This window comes from Mastacembelus armatus, chromosome 5 (assembly GCF_900324485.2).
Source record: "Mastacembelus armatus chromosome 5, fMasArm1.2, whole genome shotgun sequence".
NCBI lineage: Eukaryota > Metazoa > Chordata > Actinopteri > Synbranchiformes > Mastacembelidae > Mastacembelus > Mastacembelus armatus.
Window position 1 is genome coordinate 3,969,489 of NC_046637.1, and position 19,326 is coordinate 3,988,814.

Consider the following 19,326-nt stretch of genomic DNA (forward strand, 5'->3'; position numbering starts at 1 on the left):
TGTGACAGGAATGACATATGCATGTTTTTGTGTAGGCTCTTACTAAAGTCAAAGTAAAACTTACAAATGATTTAATGTTTCAAAATGAAAAAACGAGAGACTCAAGTCAATGTTCTTAATTCCAGTTTATTTTAATTATCAAATGTACATTATTGCAGGGCTTAGTTTCACAATAAAACACCCATTCCCTAATACAAAATGAGACGTCATCCCCTATACAAAAATGCATTCATCCCTTAAGTATCAAAAGTAGCAGTGATTAGGCAACATCCAGGCAAGTCATAAAGGCAGATGCATCTAGATTTCTACAGAGTTTTAACACAAACCAAATATCTGATCCCATGTTTTCCAGCTCAGATCTGCTTTTGGATGTTAATGCAGTGTGTTTGATTTTGTTTACACTGTAAAAATTGTTACAGGTAGAGAAATGAGTCATGCAGCATCCTTAGACTTTTGTTGCATCCAAGCACATCAGAACTGAGCTATAAGGTGAAGTCAGATTTGTTTATGTGAATGTGCACCTGAAGTAGCAACAGAGAATAGAGATAAACCCCAAACTTTAAAGTCGAACAAATAAGTAGTCTGTGGTACAGTGCAGGAAACAGTAGTGTGACTGCAGCTTAAACACTCATTGATTAGTTATAGCAACATTATGTACTCATGATTTAAGGAGCTAAGGTTCAATAGAAGAAATAAACATCAGTAGTCGCATACAGTTTGGCACCTCAGAGCAAGTCTAGCATGTCAGCACTTTGAAGGAACAATAAACCAAACACACTAGTTTTCTTCTTTAAATTATGCAAAGTTGTTTTGTTTGCAGCACTTCAGTATTTTCTGAGAAGTTCTGTGTAGAGTTGGTTGTTTGTGGTTGGTTTTCTCCCTGGTACACAGACCACTAAGAAATCTCAGAGTAACTTGATAGTTGTTTCTCAATTTAATTTGGTTCTTGGAACTGTGTAAACTGAAACTAGATCTTGGTAACTCAATTTATTTTTCTAAAGATAAGCATTTACAGGTTTGACATCACTGGTCTTAAATCCAGTTTAACATTTATGGGGTCATGTACCAGTAGGAACCAGACTGTTGTGTCTAGACGATGTCACATACTAAATATATAAAACCGGCATATCATGCAAAATTTGATAATTGATCATTGGAGGGACAGCAAGAATCAACAGTTCAGATGTGCCCTCCCCCCAGTTAGCTAATTTGTCCCTCTGTCATTTATAGTTTCAATTAAAGGCCAATTATATCTACCACTTGGACCATTTTGCCTCCCTGATTCACTTCAGAAGAAGTGTCCAGCTACTAGAGTGCCAGTTTCCATTCACAGATGTCTTTCTCCTCCTTTTTAGCTTTTAATGGTTTTTTAATTAGACACCTTTGTCCCTTTTTGAAAGAAAGTTCAGCAGTTTGAGAAGCATTTCAACAAGTAAAAATTAGTTCTCAGGGCAGAAAATCCTGAACTGACAAATTGGCACTCAGTGTGTTGTGTAACCTGTTTATTGGACAGCATATAGTTCAACTAATGTATCTGCTTTAACTCAAACAGAAATGCAAAATGGTGTCAGAAGAGTGATGACAGCTGATCAACTCCACCAGCCTGATCAATGGGTCAGGGGACCGTGACATGGAAGGGGGAGCCTGGGATGTGGTCATCACCCCACTTGACCACTAGAATGTAGTTGCCCCGCTCCTTCAGCAGGTAGCTGACATTGTACTGCAGATTACCCAAGTGTTTGACCAGAACTTCCTCACATGGGACCTGAGGACCATGCACACCCACCATGAGCATGTTCTTACCTGAGAGACAAGAGAACAAGTAAGTGAAATGTCCAAATATTAGTGTTTTTAAGAATTACCTATTTCTTTTATATCTAGAAGCTGAGTCACGGCAACTAGATTTCTAGTTTTTAGGTTGAAACATTTAACCACTAATGCAAGTGGTTTCTTCAATCTGAGGGAAAGCTGGTAGAAAACTTAAATTTATCTTTCAGGTTGGTTTCACTCCACCCCTTGGCTGAAAAGGCTCATTAAAAGGACTGTGTGAAAGTCAGCTACATACCAGCTTTCACTTAGACTGACAGGTATATTTTCATAGTTTCATTCATAGTCATTCTCTAATCAGTAATATCATTTTACTTTTAACAACTTAATTAGATGCATGGACAGACTGATTTACAGTTCAGTGTGTATTCATCACTGTATAGTAGTGGTTGATTGGGCTGAGAAAAATGGGCACTGAGCCTCAACTTATTTAAGGCCTAGCAAAAATAGCTTCAAAGAGCCATACATTTCTGCAGCATATGAAGTCAACCACACATGGGCGAGATCTCCTGCAAGATATCTGCATTATTGATAGTTCGTTTGCTCCGTGTATCCGTTGATCAGATTTTGTTTCAGACATTTTAAGTTTGTTGAAAAACTGTAATCCAAAGTGAAAGTAGTCATGTGTGGCACAAAGAGCTAGTGGACATCAAACAAAGCAGACATCTTGCTCAGAGGTCTGGCACATGTTTAGTTCAAAAAAGTTTTAGTTTTGGGGTTATATTAAAAAAAAAAAAAAAAAAAAAAAGCATAGTAACATAGTTCTTCACATTCTCTACCATCAGATAAAATGCTGAGGCTACGTCTTCCTTACCAGCCTTGCTGCAGTCAACAGAGAAGCTGCTCCTCTGGCCAACGAAAGCCTTGCTGAGGCCGGCTCCTCGGCTCAGCACCTTGCTGGCATCAGAGTCGGTCGGCCTGGGCATAGCACTGTGGGTGAAGCTGCTGCTAGACATCTGCAGTGCTGGATCCAAAGTCAGAGTCGACATTTCACTGGCATTGGTTACATTTACCAGCCTCGGACCTAAAAGAAGAGTGAAGAAAGTCAGGTACAGTCCTCTTAGATAAACCTTGTAGTAGCAGCTTTGAAATCTTTTCTAATGTGTTACAAAACTGCTATGCAATGACAGGGATTTCCCTAAAAAGCCTGTCTTATGTGTCTGGTGTGTAATGAAGCAGTAAAGTGAAGGTCAGCCAAGTGATGTTCTCCATGTTACCTGTGACTTTAGCCTTGAAGGGGCTGCCGTTGATGTGGTTTGGTCCTCCATATTTGATGCTGATAAGATAGTTTCCAGGTGCCATGGGAGTGTACTGCACCTTGTAGCCTTCTGGAACATCCTGGCAGTCCATCTTTACCTTGGAAGGACCCTCGATGGTCACAGTCAAGGCCCCAGGGCCTGCCTTAGTGTTGTTAATAATGAACTCGGACTGGGCACCTGCAAGATTTAAGACAATTTTTACAACTAGCAGTGGTTGTCATTGTTGTGGTTCTGTTCTCAGTGATCCTCAAAGCTGGCAACAAAATCATTGTTTACCAGCTGGTGAATGCTGGTGTATATATGTGTTAGATGCTGCATCATTAAAAGGTTTGTGAGAACGTAGCTGTATTTTAATGTCAAACATCATGTTTGTGACATAAGAATGTTTACAGCAACAAGTAACTGATTAGTCGATTATTTGGTTGACAAAATTGAAGAGGTACCTATTTTAATATTTAATGGATACATGTTAATATGTGTTTGGTTTTTCTAGTGGAAAAGGCGTATTTATGTTGCCAATGGAGCTATTGTGTTTTATTTTTTTTTTATCGTAAAGCATTCTGTAACTTTGGTTTTATAGAGGCTGACAGTGCAACCAGTTAGCAGTCAGGACCCACACAGGTAACCCACCTGTTGTGCCTCTCTCTAGTCCAGCTCCATATGCTGAGACAAGACCAGGCTCTCCAGTCTGTCCTGGTTCCCCTACTCGGACCTGGAAAGGACTTCCTGGGATGTGAGAGTTGTTGAACTTGACATCGATGGAGTGGACACCGTTCTCCCTCGGGATGAACCGGATTGCGTACTTGTCTAGAGGACAGGACAAAAGGATTTATTGCCAGCGTGCCTAAGGGTTGGGACACATCTCTCCTTGACAGACGTTTGTCATGTTTGTGAAGAGGAAGCAGAATTCAGACAGTGACTTTCTACCTCATAAACACAAACCTCTCTCTAGCTCGGTAATGACGCATTCCTCCAGAGCTCCAGAAGGGCTGTGGACTTTGGCCTCCAACTTGCCCTGTGCGCCATTCAGACGCACTGCAAAGGATGCTGGGTGATTCACCTTCAGACCAGACTCCTGCCAAAGGTTGTACGCACAGTGTACAAGAATGTTTTCAAGACAATTTAGCAGGGAAGAAAACAAGGTAACACTTCCACACACTCAAACACTAATGCTAAATAAGCAAACATCTGTTGTATCCTCTGCTCTATTTTACACCATCTGTCCCTGTATTTTATTGACAGTTTTCTACTCTTACCTAAGCTCCTGCAGATCCAGCAGACAGAGGCAGACAGCCACAGTGTTAAGAAACAGAGTTGGCACCTCTATACAGTTTGAAAGTGTTATGGTAGAGTCTACTAAGTACTAAGTGTTGACTGTACCATAAAACCCAATATTAACCGACACGAGCGTTGCGGACTGAACAGGTCCAGATAGAAAAACTAGTCTCTGAGGATAGCAGGAGCTCTGCTGTGGTCCATCTCTGTCTGCTGTAGCTGAGCAACCAGGGAGCTGATGATGATTCTGCAGAGCTAGATGATGGTGCTGTTAAAAGCCTTTAAATGAAACACGAGAAACACCAGCAGTTCCACACCAAACAAAAGGAGGGGTGACCACAGCTAGTCAAATCCATAAGAAATCTCCCTATTTGATGTGAAATTCAGTGTATGAAGGTGATATTTTCTCAAACCTGAAAGTCAGTCAAGTGTCCAAAATGGAAAGGTTTCATTGTAGAATCAAAAACATTTACTGGATTAGTCTAACTCAAATGAGACAATCTTTAATAACTGTAATAATTAATTTGTTGTTTAGATATCAAACAGAAATGGTTGCAGCTACCACATAGTTTAGACATTTTATATAACATATACATTACAAGTAAATATTGTATAAGCAATTAATGGAAAATGAAATTACGTTTTGTATAATGTAGAGCCCTAATTCAGTTTTAGGAATGTGTCCAAAAAGATGAACCATTTCCATTTTTGAGACTCGTTTCCTAAAGCACATCTCAGAGAAATGGTGTGTTTGTCGAGCTGTGGTCACGTTCTGAGAACAGTTGCATAAAAAGGATTCAGACACTTGAAGCTGACTTCTTATACAACTGCCAAGGTTCAACTGATAATGGGTTACATTTAAAAAAAAAAAAAAAAAGTCAAAGTTGTTGCCAAGACTGAAGTGAATGTCCATAAAAGCACTTTCTTCTTCTTGTGGTAGGAATATCTCTGAAAACATTTTATTCTCCCAACAGCTCTCAGTTTCCTTATATATTTTATGTGTTAAAGCTTGTCGTTTTGTTGAGTTATAAAACATTACAATGGGAGGTGGGTCTTTAAACTATATTTCAGCAGAGTATTGTTTTAAGCTGCAGCAGTTGACGTGTTGATGTTTGCAGCTCACCATAAATTTGATTCTAATGTTAAATGGACTCAAATTAAATTCTAAATAATCAAGTTTGGTTGAATAAAACCCCATATCAGCTGAACCCTTAAAGCCACTTTATGACATCACATTGTTTATGCAACTGTGCCTCAGAGTCCTTTAGCAAGGCAAGTCAGGCTGGGTGTGGAGGTGTCTCCTCATGTCTCACCTGAAGACCGGTAACAGTGAGACGACGGGCATCGTTCACCGGAGCGACGACAGGGACCAGGTAGGGGCTGTCAGGTATGTGCTGGTCATTAAACTTGACAGAAATTTCATAATCACCTGGAGAGGAGGGGGTGAGAATAACTCAGTAAGAGAGATGCATTAATTGACAACTGTTAAGAATGTGTGAATGTGTGTTTTTTGTTTTTTTTCTTCTTTACCAGGCTCCTGAGCAATGTAAGAGACACCACAAGAGCCATCTTTGCGGTCATCGAAGGAGATCTCTGCCCTGCTGGGCCCATCCACAGCAATGGACAGGCCACCGGCCCCTGCCTCCCTTGTCCATATACTAAACTCAGCTGGTGAGAGAAAATAAGAAAACTACAAATCCACTGTACACAAACCTCTTTGTATTAATACAGGCATTTTCTGGCTCTGCGTAGAACAATACTGGAAATTCCACAATAAATTGACTTTATTAATTTAAGACCATGTAGGATAGATACTTATTCATGGGTTAAAATCACCAATAACCTACTGAGTGTATGTTACAGAGCCATTTTGTCAAACATTTCTTTTTTTCCCCATTTTATTATAGTATTTGTAAGATACATACTATACATTTGATACACAGACAAATACTTGTTCATATGATTAATTCACTGTGGGTTTTGATCACTTGCAAATATTGCCAGAATTTTAGGTCTGATTTGAAGATGCATGTACAGTTGTCAATTCACAATTCCCTGAGAGTATAATGTTTGTGTGTAGGTGTATATGTACCTGGCTCTCCTGCCTGTGCTCCCTCCAGTCCTGGACCTCCTGCTCTCACCTTGGCTGCCCCGCCCTCTCCTAGTGGCCCCACAGTAAACTGGAAGGGACTACCTGGCACGTGGACACCCCTGTACCTCACACTCACACTGTGCACGCCCATCTCTGTGGGCACGAAGCGTACACAGTAGGTGTTGTTTCCCACAGCAACCAGCTCTGCAGGTTGATGGGCTCCAGAGGGGGAAGTGACCTCAGCAGTGACATCCTTCATGTCAATCTCTGCAAAGAAGGTATGATTTTATTAATGTTTGTCTATTTATTACCTGTCTCATTAACATATGCTTTCTTTTTATGCATAGTCTTAAGCATGTGTTTTTATATTTTGTTAAAACTGTAGTAAACTAAAAAAGAATAAGATGGCAGACGTAAAATAAGGAGAGGAACAGGATGTCTTGTTAAAATGTCTTAAGAGAAACAGAACAGAAATCCAAAGTACAATCTGATGAGCAAAACAAAACAAAGATGTATCTACTGATTGTGACAGGTTAACAAACCAGCCCTAAAGCCAAAAAGTAAAGCTAAAAACAAATGTGGTGAAACTTCTCACACAAACACAAAAGGCTGCAACTTAAAGCATGTTTTGTTTCAACGCACCCTCTACCCTAGAACTGCACCCTGAGCAGTGGGCATCAATGACCCAAACACCCCGCGGTGCCCTTGCTCCACCTGCTAGCACCAGACCAGTGAGACCGGAGATAAGGCGGACACGGCCTGGAGAGAGGCTCTGGTTCTGGACAACAGCAGAGGAAGAAGCTCTGGATCTTCCAGACCACCAGAGGGAGCAGTAGGAGCGTGAGGAGGTGTGAGAGAGGAACTGACGAGACAAGACCAAGAGGAACCAGCTCACTGGAGGTAGAGGAGGAAAAGACAAGGAGGATGAAGAGAAGGGGGGAAAGAGCAGTGTTTGCACATGGGGAGGAAGAGAAAGTAAGAAGAAACTGAGGAAGAAAGGGAAGAAGAGGCAAAAGGCAGAAAAACAAAAAAAATCAAGCCAGAAATACAGTAAGTAGAGGGAAAAAAGCAAAGCCAAACAAGAGGAAGAGTGAGATGAAGGGAGGAATGTAGGGAAAGGGAAAGAAAGATGTGAAAAAGAAGACAAAGGACAAATGAAGAAACTGACACACTTCAGCAGTAAGAAACAACACAGACCAGAGACTTGTCAGAGCTTAAGGCAGGAAACAGTGTTAGAAGAGAAGGATACACCAAACAACCAAACTCTCACTACTGTTTGAGGTGTTCACAGGTGCATGTGTCCTGTACACATGTGCACAATGATGAGCCTTCAGAGTAGCAACGTAAGAAGGACTGTGTGTACCTGGTATTTTCAGGCTGAGGTCACACACACTTCCAATGCTGGCGACAGATGCTGCCTTCTGTCGTCGGGTGATGCTCTCCCGGATACGACCCTCACCCGTCACCTGCACCGTGAATGGACTTCCTGTTGCCACACACACATTTAAATTATTTGCCTGAAAAAACATTTTCCATTATGTTTAATTAAATTCTTTGAACAGTGGAAGCCATGATGAGGAATCATTTAGATTTTACCTGGGATGTGTTCATCAGCAAAGCGGATTGAGACAATGTAGTTTCCAGGTTCAGTAGGACAGTAGGTGACACCACATGTCCCATCCTCCAAGTCCTCAGTTTGGATGTCCACCTTACTGGGACCTTCGATGGACAGGGCCAGGCCGCCATAACCTGCACAAACACACACACACTGATATATGAAACTAATACTGAACAGATACATACTGGTGATGTGTTCTCAAATCATGGCAATGAACATAAATGTTAGAAGTGAAAGAAGACAGGAAGTTCATGTTAAATAATAATAGATGCTCACTGTACTGACCGGCCTCCTGCGTGTCGACAACAAAGCTGGCATTGTTGAAGGTGGTTCCCTGGTTGAGACCGTCGCCATGAACTTTGACCCGGCTGGCGTCACCGATCTCAGACTGGACAACCATGATGGTAATGGGACTGTTGGCAACATGGCGGCCGTTCTTCAGGATGCTGACTCGGTGTTCACCCACCTCCCGAGGGATGAAGGAGATACCTGAGGGCAGGAGGGAGATATACTCAGAAAATACAGTTTTTCATTTCCTTTTTCACTTTAAAACGTGTATTTTACCAATGTGGTTGTTGGCCATCCTCTTTAGCAGGCACGGCTCATCACGTCCAGACGGTGACCTGATGCTGGCGGTCAGCAGACTAAGGTCTGTCTCATTAATATCCAGAGAGAAATCTGCAGCAGAGCCCAGTTTGATCTGAGAGCGCCGCTGGTTGTCCTCTATAACACACACAGGCAGTGAATATCAGCTGTTAATTCGTTATATCTCTTGCAAACGTTTGTAATTTCCATTGTTCAGTGTCTTTTGAATTTAACAAATGTGTGACTCAGCCCCATGGTATTTTATTAAAGAAATTACATTTCTGCCATTAGTAACAGTAGTCTTTCTTTAAGGTGAGACAGATTGTCTATAAAAGGCTGAGAGAGACAGTTTCTTTAATGAAGATGAACTGAACACAGCTTCTACTTTCTGAAAGAGGAAACTACAAATGCTTGATTCTGAAACTATCACTTCTAAGCAGAAAAAAATAAAATTACACACCAATGAAACAGTATTAGAATTCTTCATATGAAATCCTCATACTGTAACTCCTGGATTCACATTTGTGTGCGTGCGTGCGTGCACGCGCAGGCTGACCTGTGATCCTGGCGGTGAATGGGCTGCCAGCGATGTGCTCGTCATTGTATTTGACCAGGATGTTGTAGTCTCCAGGCAGAGTGGGCAGGTAGCTGACGCTGCATGTCCCGTCTTTGTTGTCCACACAGCTGATCTCTGCTTTGGATGGGCCCTCAATGGCCAAGTCCAGACCTCCTGGAGGGACAGACAGATGGCTGGTGAGACTGACATGCAGCTTTATACCAATAATGTAATTAAAATAAAATTTTTAAGAAAGTTTACCACTCTATTATTACTATTATAAATACAGTGACTACTTCAACATAACAAATACTAAGAATAATATGTAACTATAGTAACCACGTGGCACTATGACTCATCACAATTCCTGCTGCTAGCCCTCCACCCCTTACCGTCAGATGCATCATCGGTGTACACTGTGAATGTAGCCATCTTGTTGGCGACACCGTAGCTCAGTCCAGGACCATAGGCTGTGACGTTGGGGCTGCTGATGTGATTCACATAGAACTGAAGGGGAGACTCTGCAAACATAAAAGTGTTAAAACTACAATTAAAACCTGACTGATGAAATCAGACTCTCAAGCTGGAACTATCTGTAGTGTTCAGTCTGCAAATGTTTAACTTTCGGTCTACAGTAAAACTGCTCCACATTACAAAGGTATTGTAGAAAACAGTTTCGTCATCAGGTTGAGGACAGCCCTGTCCTGTTTCAACATGACAGGTCTCCTGTGCACAAAGCCCGGTCCTAAAGAATTGATTGTCCCAGTTATGGAAGAGATTGACCGGTAAATATCAGTATGACATTGTGCTGGACAGGCTGCAGTTCTGCTTTTGGACACCAGGAGTCTCACTTATCCTTTCATAGACCTGACTGAACAATAACAACGTAGCTACTGTGTGTGTGTGTGTGTGTGTGTGTGTGTGTGTGTGTGTGTGTGTGTGTGTGTGTGTGTGTGTTGTGCGTTGTGCTGAGCTGACCTGGGATGTGTGTGCCATTGTATTTGATGTGCATCTCGTGCAGGCCAGCCTCTGTGGGTGAGTACTGCACTGTCACAGTCCCATCCAAGTTGTCTGTGATCAGTGGTTGAGCTGATTTACCTGAAGGCATCAGTACCTCACCTGTGACACAAAGAAACACATTTCTGACATTTTTGTGCTGACCGTGGGAAGAATGGATTCCATTAAATATCAGCACATTCTGGATGCATCTGTTATGCAGTCAAGAAAGTGAAACTGAAAGGAGGCTGGCTCCTATGACATAACCACAATTCAAAGCAGACCTCACAATCTGCTTAAAGAAAGTTAAGCTGAAAGTTTTGGAACAAAGAGCATGTGAAAACTCAAAACATACAATAAAAAGCCTGCTGTGATATCTGCCAAAGGGGGGGGTTAGTAAGTACAGACTCAGTATGGTGCCACAATTACTCTTTAAACTGCTCACATAAAAAGTAACAGCACATTAACATTTGTCTGTCTGCTGCTGGGATTGTGTTTACATCTTTTCACTTCAGAATCAGCAAAATGTATTTTGCACGACCACATTTTAACATACAGAACAACATTATTTTTGTTCTTGTGCTTCTTCGGTATCTATATCTTTAATAATGTTTTTATGCTATATTGACTTTTTGTTGAAAGGTATAAAAATAAACCTTTTTTCCCTGTGGACATGACTACCATGCTAATGTAACATCTGCTACGACACCTGGGAAAGAATCAGGAGACAAAATGAACTTGGAGCATCTGCCTGTTCCTTACCGGTGATTTCTCCCTTCTTGAAGGAGAACGGTATCACCATGTCGAAGGGTCTGAAGCCGCTTCCATTAACGCTGCTGCTGATTGGCTTATAGTTGTCTGATGTCACCTGGAGTAGACGGACAAAGAGAGACACACAGATATTAATGAGTCATTCATCACTGAGAACAACCCCATGTCCTTCTCAGCAACCTGCATTAAAAACATGCTGCTGCATCCAAGCCCTGCCCACACAGGAGCATCCTGGGAAGTGTAGTGCAATGGAGCAGGAAGGAGGTTAGAGGAAGAGGGAGGATGATGAGATGATTCTGTGATGCAGCCACAGCGATGAACAGTGCACTGAAGAGGAAGAGGAGAGAAGAAGAAACCACAGCAGCAAAACCCCTGGAGGAAAAAATTCAAACTCCTTAAACACCCAGAACCATAGCAACACCTTCTGCATCACACCTGGAGGTTATTTTATAGTGATAGAAAGTTTTCTGTGATCCAATTGGCTGAGGCAAAAAAGAGAAGCGATGATTGGATGAGGCAAAGCAGTCGAGCGAGGAAAAACATGTCGGGTTTTACCCAGAAGCTATTCTCCAAAAGGAGTGTGTGTGTACCTGCTTTTACTTTGTCTACATGTGTTATATGTTTATGTGTGTGTATGTTGTGCCTACTGTGTTTTGAATGTTATGTGTGTGTCTCAAAGGATAACTTTAGAGTGTGTTTGTGGTTTAATGTGACATGTACCTGTATTTATATTGTCTGTGTGTACAGCATAAATGTTTGTGTTATGAGTCTACATCTTACTGTGTGTGTGCGCAATCTGTGTCTGTTTAAATGTGGGTGTTCATGTGTTAATGAACATTAAAGGTTAATTTCACCCACTACATTTAAAAGTGTGTATGTGTTTATGTATTTCATAGTAGGTGTGTGTGTTTTAGGGGGTACCCAGGGCTGGAAGCCAGCTCCGGGAGGAGCGGCCTTTTGCTGTAGAGACGTCTGCTCTTGAATCATAGGTACCTCATCTGTAGCCTGAAGAGACAATAGTAAGGGTTAACATCTGACTACACGCACACACGCACACACACCAGCCTGATCCACTTGCCCGTCATCTGTACATCTGTGAGGAGGCTCCTCCATATTCTCAAACCATCACGTCTCATTGTTTGTCACATACTACAGCTGACCTGAAGTGCAGATGCCAGATTAGGGAGGAATCATCTGCACTACTGTGCAATGATTTTAGGTATTTAGATGTTTAGATTCTCATCCAGCACTTATCACCATAAGGAGGTATCTGATCTGCCCCAAACATCCAGCCAGAGTCATAAAGAACAATGAGCCTAGAATTTTGCACAGTATTATGTTTTCTATTCTGATACTATAAACTACATTAAGGTCATGCTCTTAAGAATCCTAATATCACATCTGTTTCCTCATGTGATAGAGTGAGACTTGTGAAGGGCCATCAGTTTGTGACACATGCTAAGCACAATTTATATATTTTATCATGGCTAAATCCAGCCCTATAACCTGAAGAGCAGTGGGGCAGAGACATGTCAGGCCTATTTAACACATGATGGTAATAATGTACCAAATTTGACATTTGCAGACTTATGCTCCCAGTAACTTATTATACAACTCCAGCCAGTTGCACGAGCAGTTTGTTATTGCTGTGATGACAAGAAAACAAATAAAAGATCAAATCTGCAGTCTGTAAACAAAATGTGTAAGGAGCTGAATCTTGGATACTATCTGAGATGAACACCTGTGCTTACATCAACCACTCTGAATCCCTTAAATGGCACATTAATGAAATCAGTTCTGCTTCCCTCCCTCACCATGACTTTGAAGGGACTGCGGGGGATGTTTTCTCCTCCAAAGCGGACGTAGATGACGTAGTTCCCAGGAGCTGGCGCTGTATAGAAAATGTCGAAGGTTCCGTCTTCGTTCTCCAGTACTTCGGCCTCCACCTCGCTGCCATCAGGCTGAACCACCACACAGCTCACCTTCCCCTTCCCAGCACCATTTGCATTCACCACCAGGCCCAGCTCTTCGCCGATGGCCACAGTGGGGCCCACACCAGGACCTAAGAATACAGTTTAATACATTCATTACTTTTTTTTTTTTTTTTTAAACTACCTCTGTTTGTTTTTCGGTGTCAGGTTGGTGACAAACCAGTGATGGTGCATTTGCTGGCGTCTCCTGCAGCAGTGGCACGGACTCTGTAGGGCGATGCAGGGATGTTGTCTCCACCGTATTTTATGACGATGGTGTACCGGCCCGCACGGTCGGGGATATAAGACACGCGGTATGTACCGTCACCGTTGTCATGGATACTGGGCTGCTTAGGTTTACCATCCTGGTCCTGAGGTGGAGGAAGAGAAGCTTGTTGTTATAAGCTGGAGTCACTCTGGTTTCACCTAGCTTCAGTGGTTTAAATGGGTGGACAAAATAACAGAAACACTTGTCAGTATAACAACTGTGTGTAAGTATAATTAACACCTGAAACAGTCTGAACAAAGTGAACATGAAACAGGATTCTTCACAGGACTGTCGACCAGACTGACTTGGTGTAAAACTGGAAACGGTCCATGCTCTTGCTGTCTGTACTGAAAAGCTACAGTGTTCTCTCTTCTGTACAAATGACATCTATAACATCTGTAAGTCCTGGCAGAGAGATCCCTCGTCTGTTTCATCATATTTTTATTTTAAGGTTTGTTGGGACATTTTCACTGTAAAGCTCACTGAGGAAACTTTGTGGTCTTGGTCTATATAAACAAAACTGACTTGATGACAGAATATTTTAATGCGAGTGTGTGTGTTACTGACGGTAATGAGGACGCTCAGTTGGCCCTGGCCAGCGTCCTTGGCGTCAATGTTGAACTCGACAGGGAAGCTTGCTGGGACACCGCTGGTCAGCCCGGGGCCGCTGGCTCGCACTTTACTGGCATCATGAGTGGGCAGAACACGGAACTTGAAGGGACTGAAAAGATCACAGACAGTTACCACAGACGATACTCGTAAAGTGCCAACGTGGCTCTGAGCAGTCCAGTACCGTTTAATAAAGGGACTGTCTGTTTGCTGATTTTGACATTACATTACTGTGGGTTTCCTGAAGTGAAGCCAGTGTGGAAAATTAAATCAGAACTTTTGTCAAAGAACAGGTCAAATAACTGAATAAACAACTTCAATGCAAACATCAGCTTAAAGTGTAGAGATTTTCTCACAACAGCAGATCCAAAACACCTTCTGTTGTGTCTTCACCTCAAAATATTTCAGATTAAAACAATCAACTGACTCCTGACTTCCTGTTACTTGACACTTGCACTGCAGTACTGCTGTGTACCTGCGGGGAACGTCCTCCTCAGCGTACTGGACGGCGACGGAGTACGGTCCCTCCACAGACGGCGTGTAGGACACCATGTGGGTCCCATCCCCATTGTCCTTCACCTCCACAGGCTCGGCGATGCCTTTAGGGGCTGTAACGGCCACAGCCAGTGGGGCCACGCCGGCCTTCCTGCAGTCCACCATGAAGGATTGTGGGATATTGGCCCTGACTGCTGACCCCACACCTGGACCGGACACTTTGACCTTACTGGGGTCCACCACGTCCTTCACTGGGACCTTGAATGGACTTCCTGGAAAGGACAGGAAGAGGAAGAGGAGGTTTAGTCCTAAAATTATCACTACTGAAAATTATCAGGAAGAAATACAAATATTAAAGAAACATTTTATTTCTACCAGAACGACCACAACAACCACAAAAACCAGCAAAAGCGCCTCCTCTTGGTTTGTAAACTTTTATTACAGTAGGTGGAAAACATAGTTGCACTGCCAATATCAGCTTATTTTTATTTTTTCTGTCATTGCATCTTGAAAATGTAATTTCAGAAATTTCAGTCATGCCTATGGCTGCTCTAAAAAACAAATCCAGCTGTACTTTGTTTTTTATGATAGACTGAAAATCTTGCTGTGCCAACAGATGGTGGCTTTGCCATACTTATGAGGCAGCTGTGTTCATAAATAAATGGCACATTCAGAAAAATGTGGTACTGAGTGTTCAAAAGTTTGTTGTTGCACATGATCTGGGGCCAATGCTTTTGACATGAACTGTGGCTTCACCATTTGACAGATGCAAACACTTAATGTTCAAATTTAGAAATGAGTAGAAAAACCTTTTCAACACGTGAATAATCAAGCTATTGTTAGAAATGCAACTGACAGCCAAGTCAGGCAGCTCACATCATTCAACAACTGTGCAGAGACTTTTAAATAACCGGTTCCTGAATGTTGTTATGTCTTGTATGAACAGGATCCACAGATAATTTCTGAGCACTATTTGATATGTTGTTCTCACAAGAAACAAAAACGTTAGAGCTAAGAAGTTTCATGCATTAGACTTATGTCCATAATTTAGAGCTAAAACAGATTTTTAAAGCAAAATGTCATTGTCTGGTTCCTACTGGTCCTCTTGTCTTACAGAAGAATCTTTTGGACAACACACACAATCTCAATCAACTGTATCAGCATAACACTGACACGTTATAGGCTAAATAATCAATCAAGTAAGATTAATCAATGCTCCATCAGGGACCTTGGTACCACAGCCGCACACAGTTAATCCTGGTGTTACACTCTCAGTCAGTTTGACTTGGACCATGTTCTTTACACTCAGCTGGTGCCTTCACGCAGCAGAGCCACAAAATAAAAGTGCTCTATAAACAGTGTAGAACAAGGAAACATGCTGAGGTTTTCCCGAACACAGTTAATTAAAGTGAGCTCCAGCTTTCCGACTGCAGTCCGTAACTTCAACCACATCTTCCAAACATCACACTCAAACACTCGTCACATGTGTTTTACCAGCCAATAAAATCAACATCTTTTTAACATTAACTGAACACAGAGCAGTGACCTGACGTTAAAGTGCCTTCAGGAAATAAACAGAATGTGAGATCCAAGCTGCTGGTGGATGTGAATTCAATCATTAAGTTTTCATCAAAGCTGGGCTTTCTCTGATTTATTGACATTTCTCTTCTGTGCCAATTTTTATGACAGTGTTTAAAAATTAAGACTGATTATATTTTTCTTGTTTACAAATTTTATAAAAAGGCCAAAAACAACAACAAATTGATCCGAATAACCGACATGGAGAACAATAGTTTCCACAAATGCACAGACTCCGTTTGCTAAAAGCTGCAGCAACCAGCTGTTTGTGAAAACCAGTGAGGCTTTTTAAAGATGAAACTATAGATTTGTGAGTCATTTTAAACAGTTTCATCTTCAGCACAAATGCAACAGCAAAGAAAAATCTCACCAGGGATGTGGTCTCCTCCGTAGGTAATGTTGACGTCGTAGATGCCGGGGGTGAGGGGAACATACTCCACACTGCAGCTGCCATCTTTGTTGTCTTTGCAGGACATCTTCGACTCTGATGGACCCTCCACAGTGATGCCAAGACCTCCAATACCTGCTCCTCTGTCAAAGGATCAATAAAGGATCAATATCTCTCACATCAGTGCTAAAGTCTGACCTGAAGTTCCTTCATTACAACAAAATGTAGCATGAACAAACTGCACTGAAAGTTTAAAATCATAATCAGCCTCCTGCCAAACAGGATTTAAGAGATCAGTTTTAAAGGACAAGTCTTGGTCTTATTTATCTGCCGTCTTTCATGTTGAACTAAGAACTTCAGGAAGTCAAAACGTTCTGCTTTTATCAATAAGTTGATAAGGACGAGTCCTCAGCCTACCAACAGCATCACACTGTGACCCCTGAGATTCTGTGACCTGTAGCAAAGCAGCAGGGACGTTCGTCTTTTGGTAACTAAATAACCAAATTCTTTCATTTATATTTGTATTATTGCCGAAGGTCGTTTTAAGATTAAAAGTCTCAGGCAGCTTCAAAACCAATAAAAACTTTATTCCCCAACAGCCTCCGTTTTGCCTCCAATACCTGGTGACAATGTTGAAGTTGTTGGGCGTGTTGGTCAGAGCCTCCTGGAGCCCAGGCCCGGCAGCCACCACTTTGCTGGGGGCACATCCCTCTGACACAGAAACCCTGAATGGGCTCTTAGGAACCGGTGTGTTGTCATACAGAACCTGGACAGTGTGGACGCCTGAAATAAACCCCAGGACAGAAGAGCCAATGAAAGTGACACCACGGTACTGAGAGGACAGTAAAAAATGATTACAGCTTCCTGGTTCTTACCGTTCTCAAAAGGAGTGTACTCAACACCGTAGGTCCCGTCGGCCTTGTCAGTAACCAGACAGTCCGTCAGCGCTCCAGATGGGTTTCTGACCTCAGTCTTCACATGGTCTCCTCCTCGCCGGGTCAGGGGACGGGCATCCACCGTGAACTCTGTAGTAGCTTCTCTAAATACAGCTGGAGGAGAGAAAAAGATACTGAATGTTTACGAAATTAGCACAAAGACCAGGCACTGCAAACTAGAGGCTTTGGGTTTCACGGACGTGGCACACAAACACTATTAGTCATGGAGGGTTTAATGAAAAACACATTTGAGTTGCATTATGAAGGATCCAGTGTTTGTGCAGCCTGACCTGTACTGGCAACTAAGACTCAGGAAATCCTGGTCTCTGCTGTACAGGTTTTAACACAGCCAATAAAGACATGAGGTCTAATTGCAACAAAGTGAAAATGTGAGATGTTGGTGCTTTGTGTCACATTAACAGTAACCAGAGCTTCCTCCTGGACTGACACATTTACTAGTAAGTCAGCTACCGCTAGCTTTGGACTAAACAGTCTGTCCCAACCAGGAACCCATAGCTCACGTCATACCTTCAGGACATAGGACGGGATGGGAGGGGCAGAGAGCGTTAAGGACAGTCCCTTAACATTTTAAGTACCTTTAAAAATGATTTTCCTTTTTGATTGTAACAAATGGAACCTCTTGTCAAACCAAGCAGACACAGCTGCACCATACTGCACCTTGTCCCTCCACTCCAGGCCCAAACACTTTGACTTTGGAGGTGTCGACAGCAGGATCCACCATCACCTTGGCGGGGAAACCGGGGACAGCCTTCCCTCCATACTTCAGCAGGAGGGTGTAGAGGCCAGAGGTCAGGGGGATGTAGGTCACCGTGTAGGTCCCGTCTTTGTTGTCCACCACCTCCGTCTTAGCTTTAACACCTGGAACAACAACAATCATTGTGAATCCCACAGCAGAACACGTTAACATTATCACCGCAGATATGAAATAGTAATGTGTGGCCCAGAAAGTGAATAAATATTGTCCCAACACACCAACTTCTGCTTTCTAAGCAAACATGATGTGACTGATCGGCATCTTGAATTTCAAAGAAATAAACTAAAACCAGCAGCTGCCTGCAAAGAGGGAAATGCACCTGCTAAAAATGTTCAGCACTAAAAATGTTCAGCACTCATTGTAGTTAATGAGCTAAAGCCCAGAGTTTGCTGGTTGCTGGTGTGGGTCTTACCTGGGCCTGGTGCAGACCCAAGAGGACTGGCTGGGGAGGACTCTGGTATGGCCTCCAGACTAAGTTGTCCCGGTCCAGCTCGAGAACAGTCCACATTCACGACACTGGTCTCTCCAACCTGCACAGAAAACAAGCTGGATCACACTTTGTCATTTAACCTGGCAATATGTCTCAGAGTGGATCATGTTTGGAAAACAACTGTCACCTTGGCTCTCTTCAGGCCTGACCCCGACGCCACCACCTTGGAGGGGTCAAAGGGCATCTGAATGTCGGCTCTGAATGGCGAGCCTGGTATGTGGACCTCCTCAAACAGGATGTTAACCAGGTAGTCTCCGGGCTCAGTGGGCAGGTAGGAGACAGAGCAGGTCCCGTCACCGTTGTCCGAACACTCGATCTTGGCCTCGGTCGGCCCCTCCACTGTCAACCCCAAACCTCCGGTGCCAGCGCCCTTGGTGTCGATGGTGAACTCAGCTGGATTCCCCACCAGACCTCCCTTCAGACCAGGACCAAAGGCCTTCACCTGGAGGGGGGATGAGGGCCCAAGTGTGTTTCACAGACATGAGTCATCACATATAAACAAACTAAACTGCAAAATGCTGGACATTAAACCAGCATGTAAACCATGAGATGTGGATGAAACTGCTGTCAGAGAAGAAATTCTACATGTACATTCTTCTACACTGTATAATAAATATTTTTATTTTTCCTTCTGCATTTCTTCTTAAACATTTAGAGGAAGCCTGAGCATTAACATTTGCTATTTCATGTTTATTTTCATGCTGGTCACCATGAATCATTGCAGCAGTGAGGACAACACATCTACTTTATGCATACTACCATCTGTCACACACTAAAATTAAAAAGAGGAAAATGAAAATATGACAAAACATTTCTTCTTTACCGCCACCTGAAAGATC

At 42.6% G+C, this 19,326-nt stretch overlaps 1 protein-coding gene and 1 long non-coding RNA gene across 3 annotated transcripts in view; one reads left to right on the top strand and one right to left on the bottom strand.

Moving 5' to 3' along the window:
* Window positions 1-106: 106 nt before the first annotated feature.
* The window catches only part of flnba (filamin B a), a 54,054-nt gene continuing 34,834 nt past the window's right edge, over window positions 107-19,326 (bottom strand). Inside the window, exons 23-49 of one of the 2 annotated variants that reach the window (XM_026306994.1) lie at window positions 18,615-18,929; window positions 18,410-18,527; window positions 17,901-18,101; window positions 17,163-17,336; window positions 16,908-17,070; window positions 16,270-16,430; window positions 14,302-14,593; window positions 13,785-13,938; window positions 13,131-13,320; window positions 12,794-13,041; window positions 11,901-11,984; window positions 10,971-11,076; window positions 10,191-10,331; window positions 9,605-9,733; window positions 9,213-9,386; window positions 8,636-8,794; window positions 8,357-8,560; window positions 8,050-8,202; window positions 7,817-7,939; window positions 6,454-6,720; window positions 5,892-6,029; window positions 5,675-5,790; window positions 4,029-4,161; window positions 3,717-3,893; window positions 3,045-3,263; window positions 2,642-2,851; window positions 107-1,803 (exon numbers count right to left, since the gene is read on the bottom strand). In XM_026306994.1, the coding sequence (XP_026162779.1) occupies window positions 1,616-1,803; window positions 2,642-2,851; window positions 3,045-3,263; window positions 3,717-3,893; window positions 4,029-4,161; window positions 5,675-5,790; window positions 5,892-6,029; window positions 6,454-6,720; window positions 7,817-7,939; window positions 8,050-8,202; window positions 8,357-8,560; window positions 8,636-8,794; window positions 9,213-9,386; window positions 9,605-9,733; window positions 10,191-10,331; window positions 10,971-11,076; window positions 11,901-11,984; window positions 12,794-13,041; window positions 13,131-13,320; window positions 13,785-13,938; window positions 14,302-14,593; window positions 16,270-16,430; window positions 16,908-17,070; window positions 17,163-17,336; window positions 17,901-18,101; window positions 18,410-18,527; window positions 18,615-18,929 (4,737 nt within the window). In that variant the 3' untranslated portion in view covers window positions 107-1,615. The remainder of the gene's footprint in view (window positions 1,804-2,641; window positions 2,852-3,044; window positions 3,264-3,716; window positions 3,894-4,028; window positions 4,162-5,674; window positions 5,791-5,891; window positions 6,030-6,453; window positions 6,721-7,816; window positions 7,940-8,049; window positions 8,203-8,356; window positions 8,561-8,635; window positions 8,795-9,212; window positions 9,387-9,604; window positions 9,734-10,190; window positions 10,332-10,970; window positions 11,077-11,900; window positions 11,985-12,793; window positions 13,042-13,130; window positions 13,321-13,784; window positions 13,939-14,301; window positions 14,594-16,269; window positions 16,431-16,907; window positions 17,071-17,162; window positions 17,337-17,900; window positions 18,102-18,409; window positions 18,528-18,614; window positions 18,930-19,326) is intronic. The other variant, XM_026306995.1, reaches the window with a different exon arrangement.
* Window positions 1,710-8,055, top strand: LOC117152655 (uncharacterized). Its single transcript, XR_004463080.1, has 7 exons — window positions 1,710-1,822; window positions 2,613-2,876; window positions 3,667-4,228; window positions 5,620-5,748; window positions 5,895-6,032; window positions 6,442-6,731; window positions 7,108-8,055. It is a non-coding gene; the product is annotated as an uncharacterized LOC117152655 (long non-coding RNA).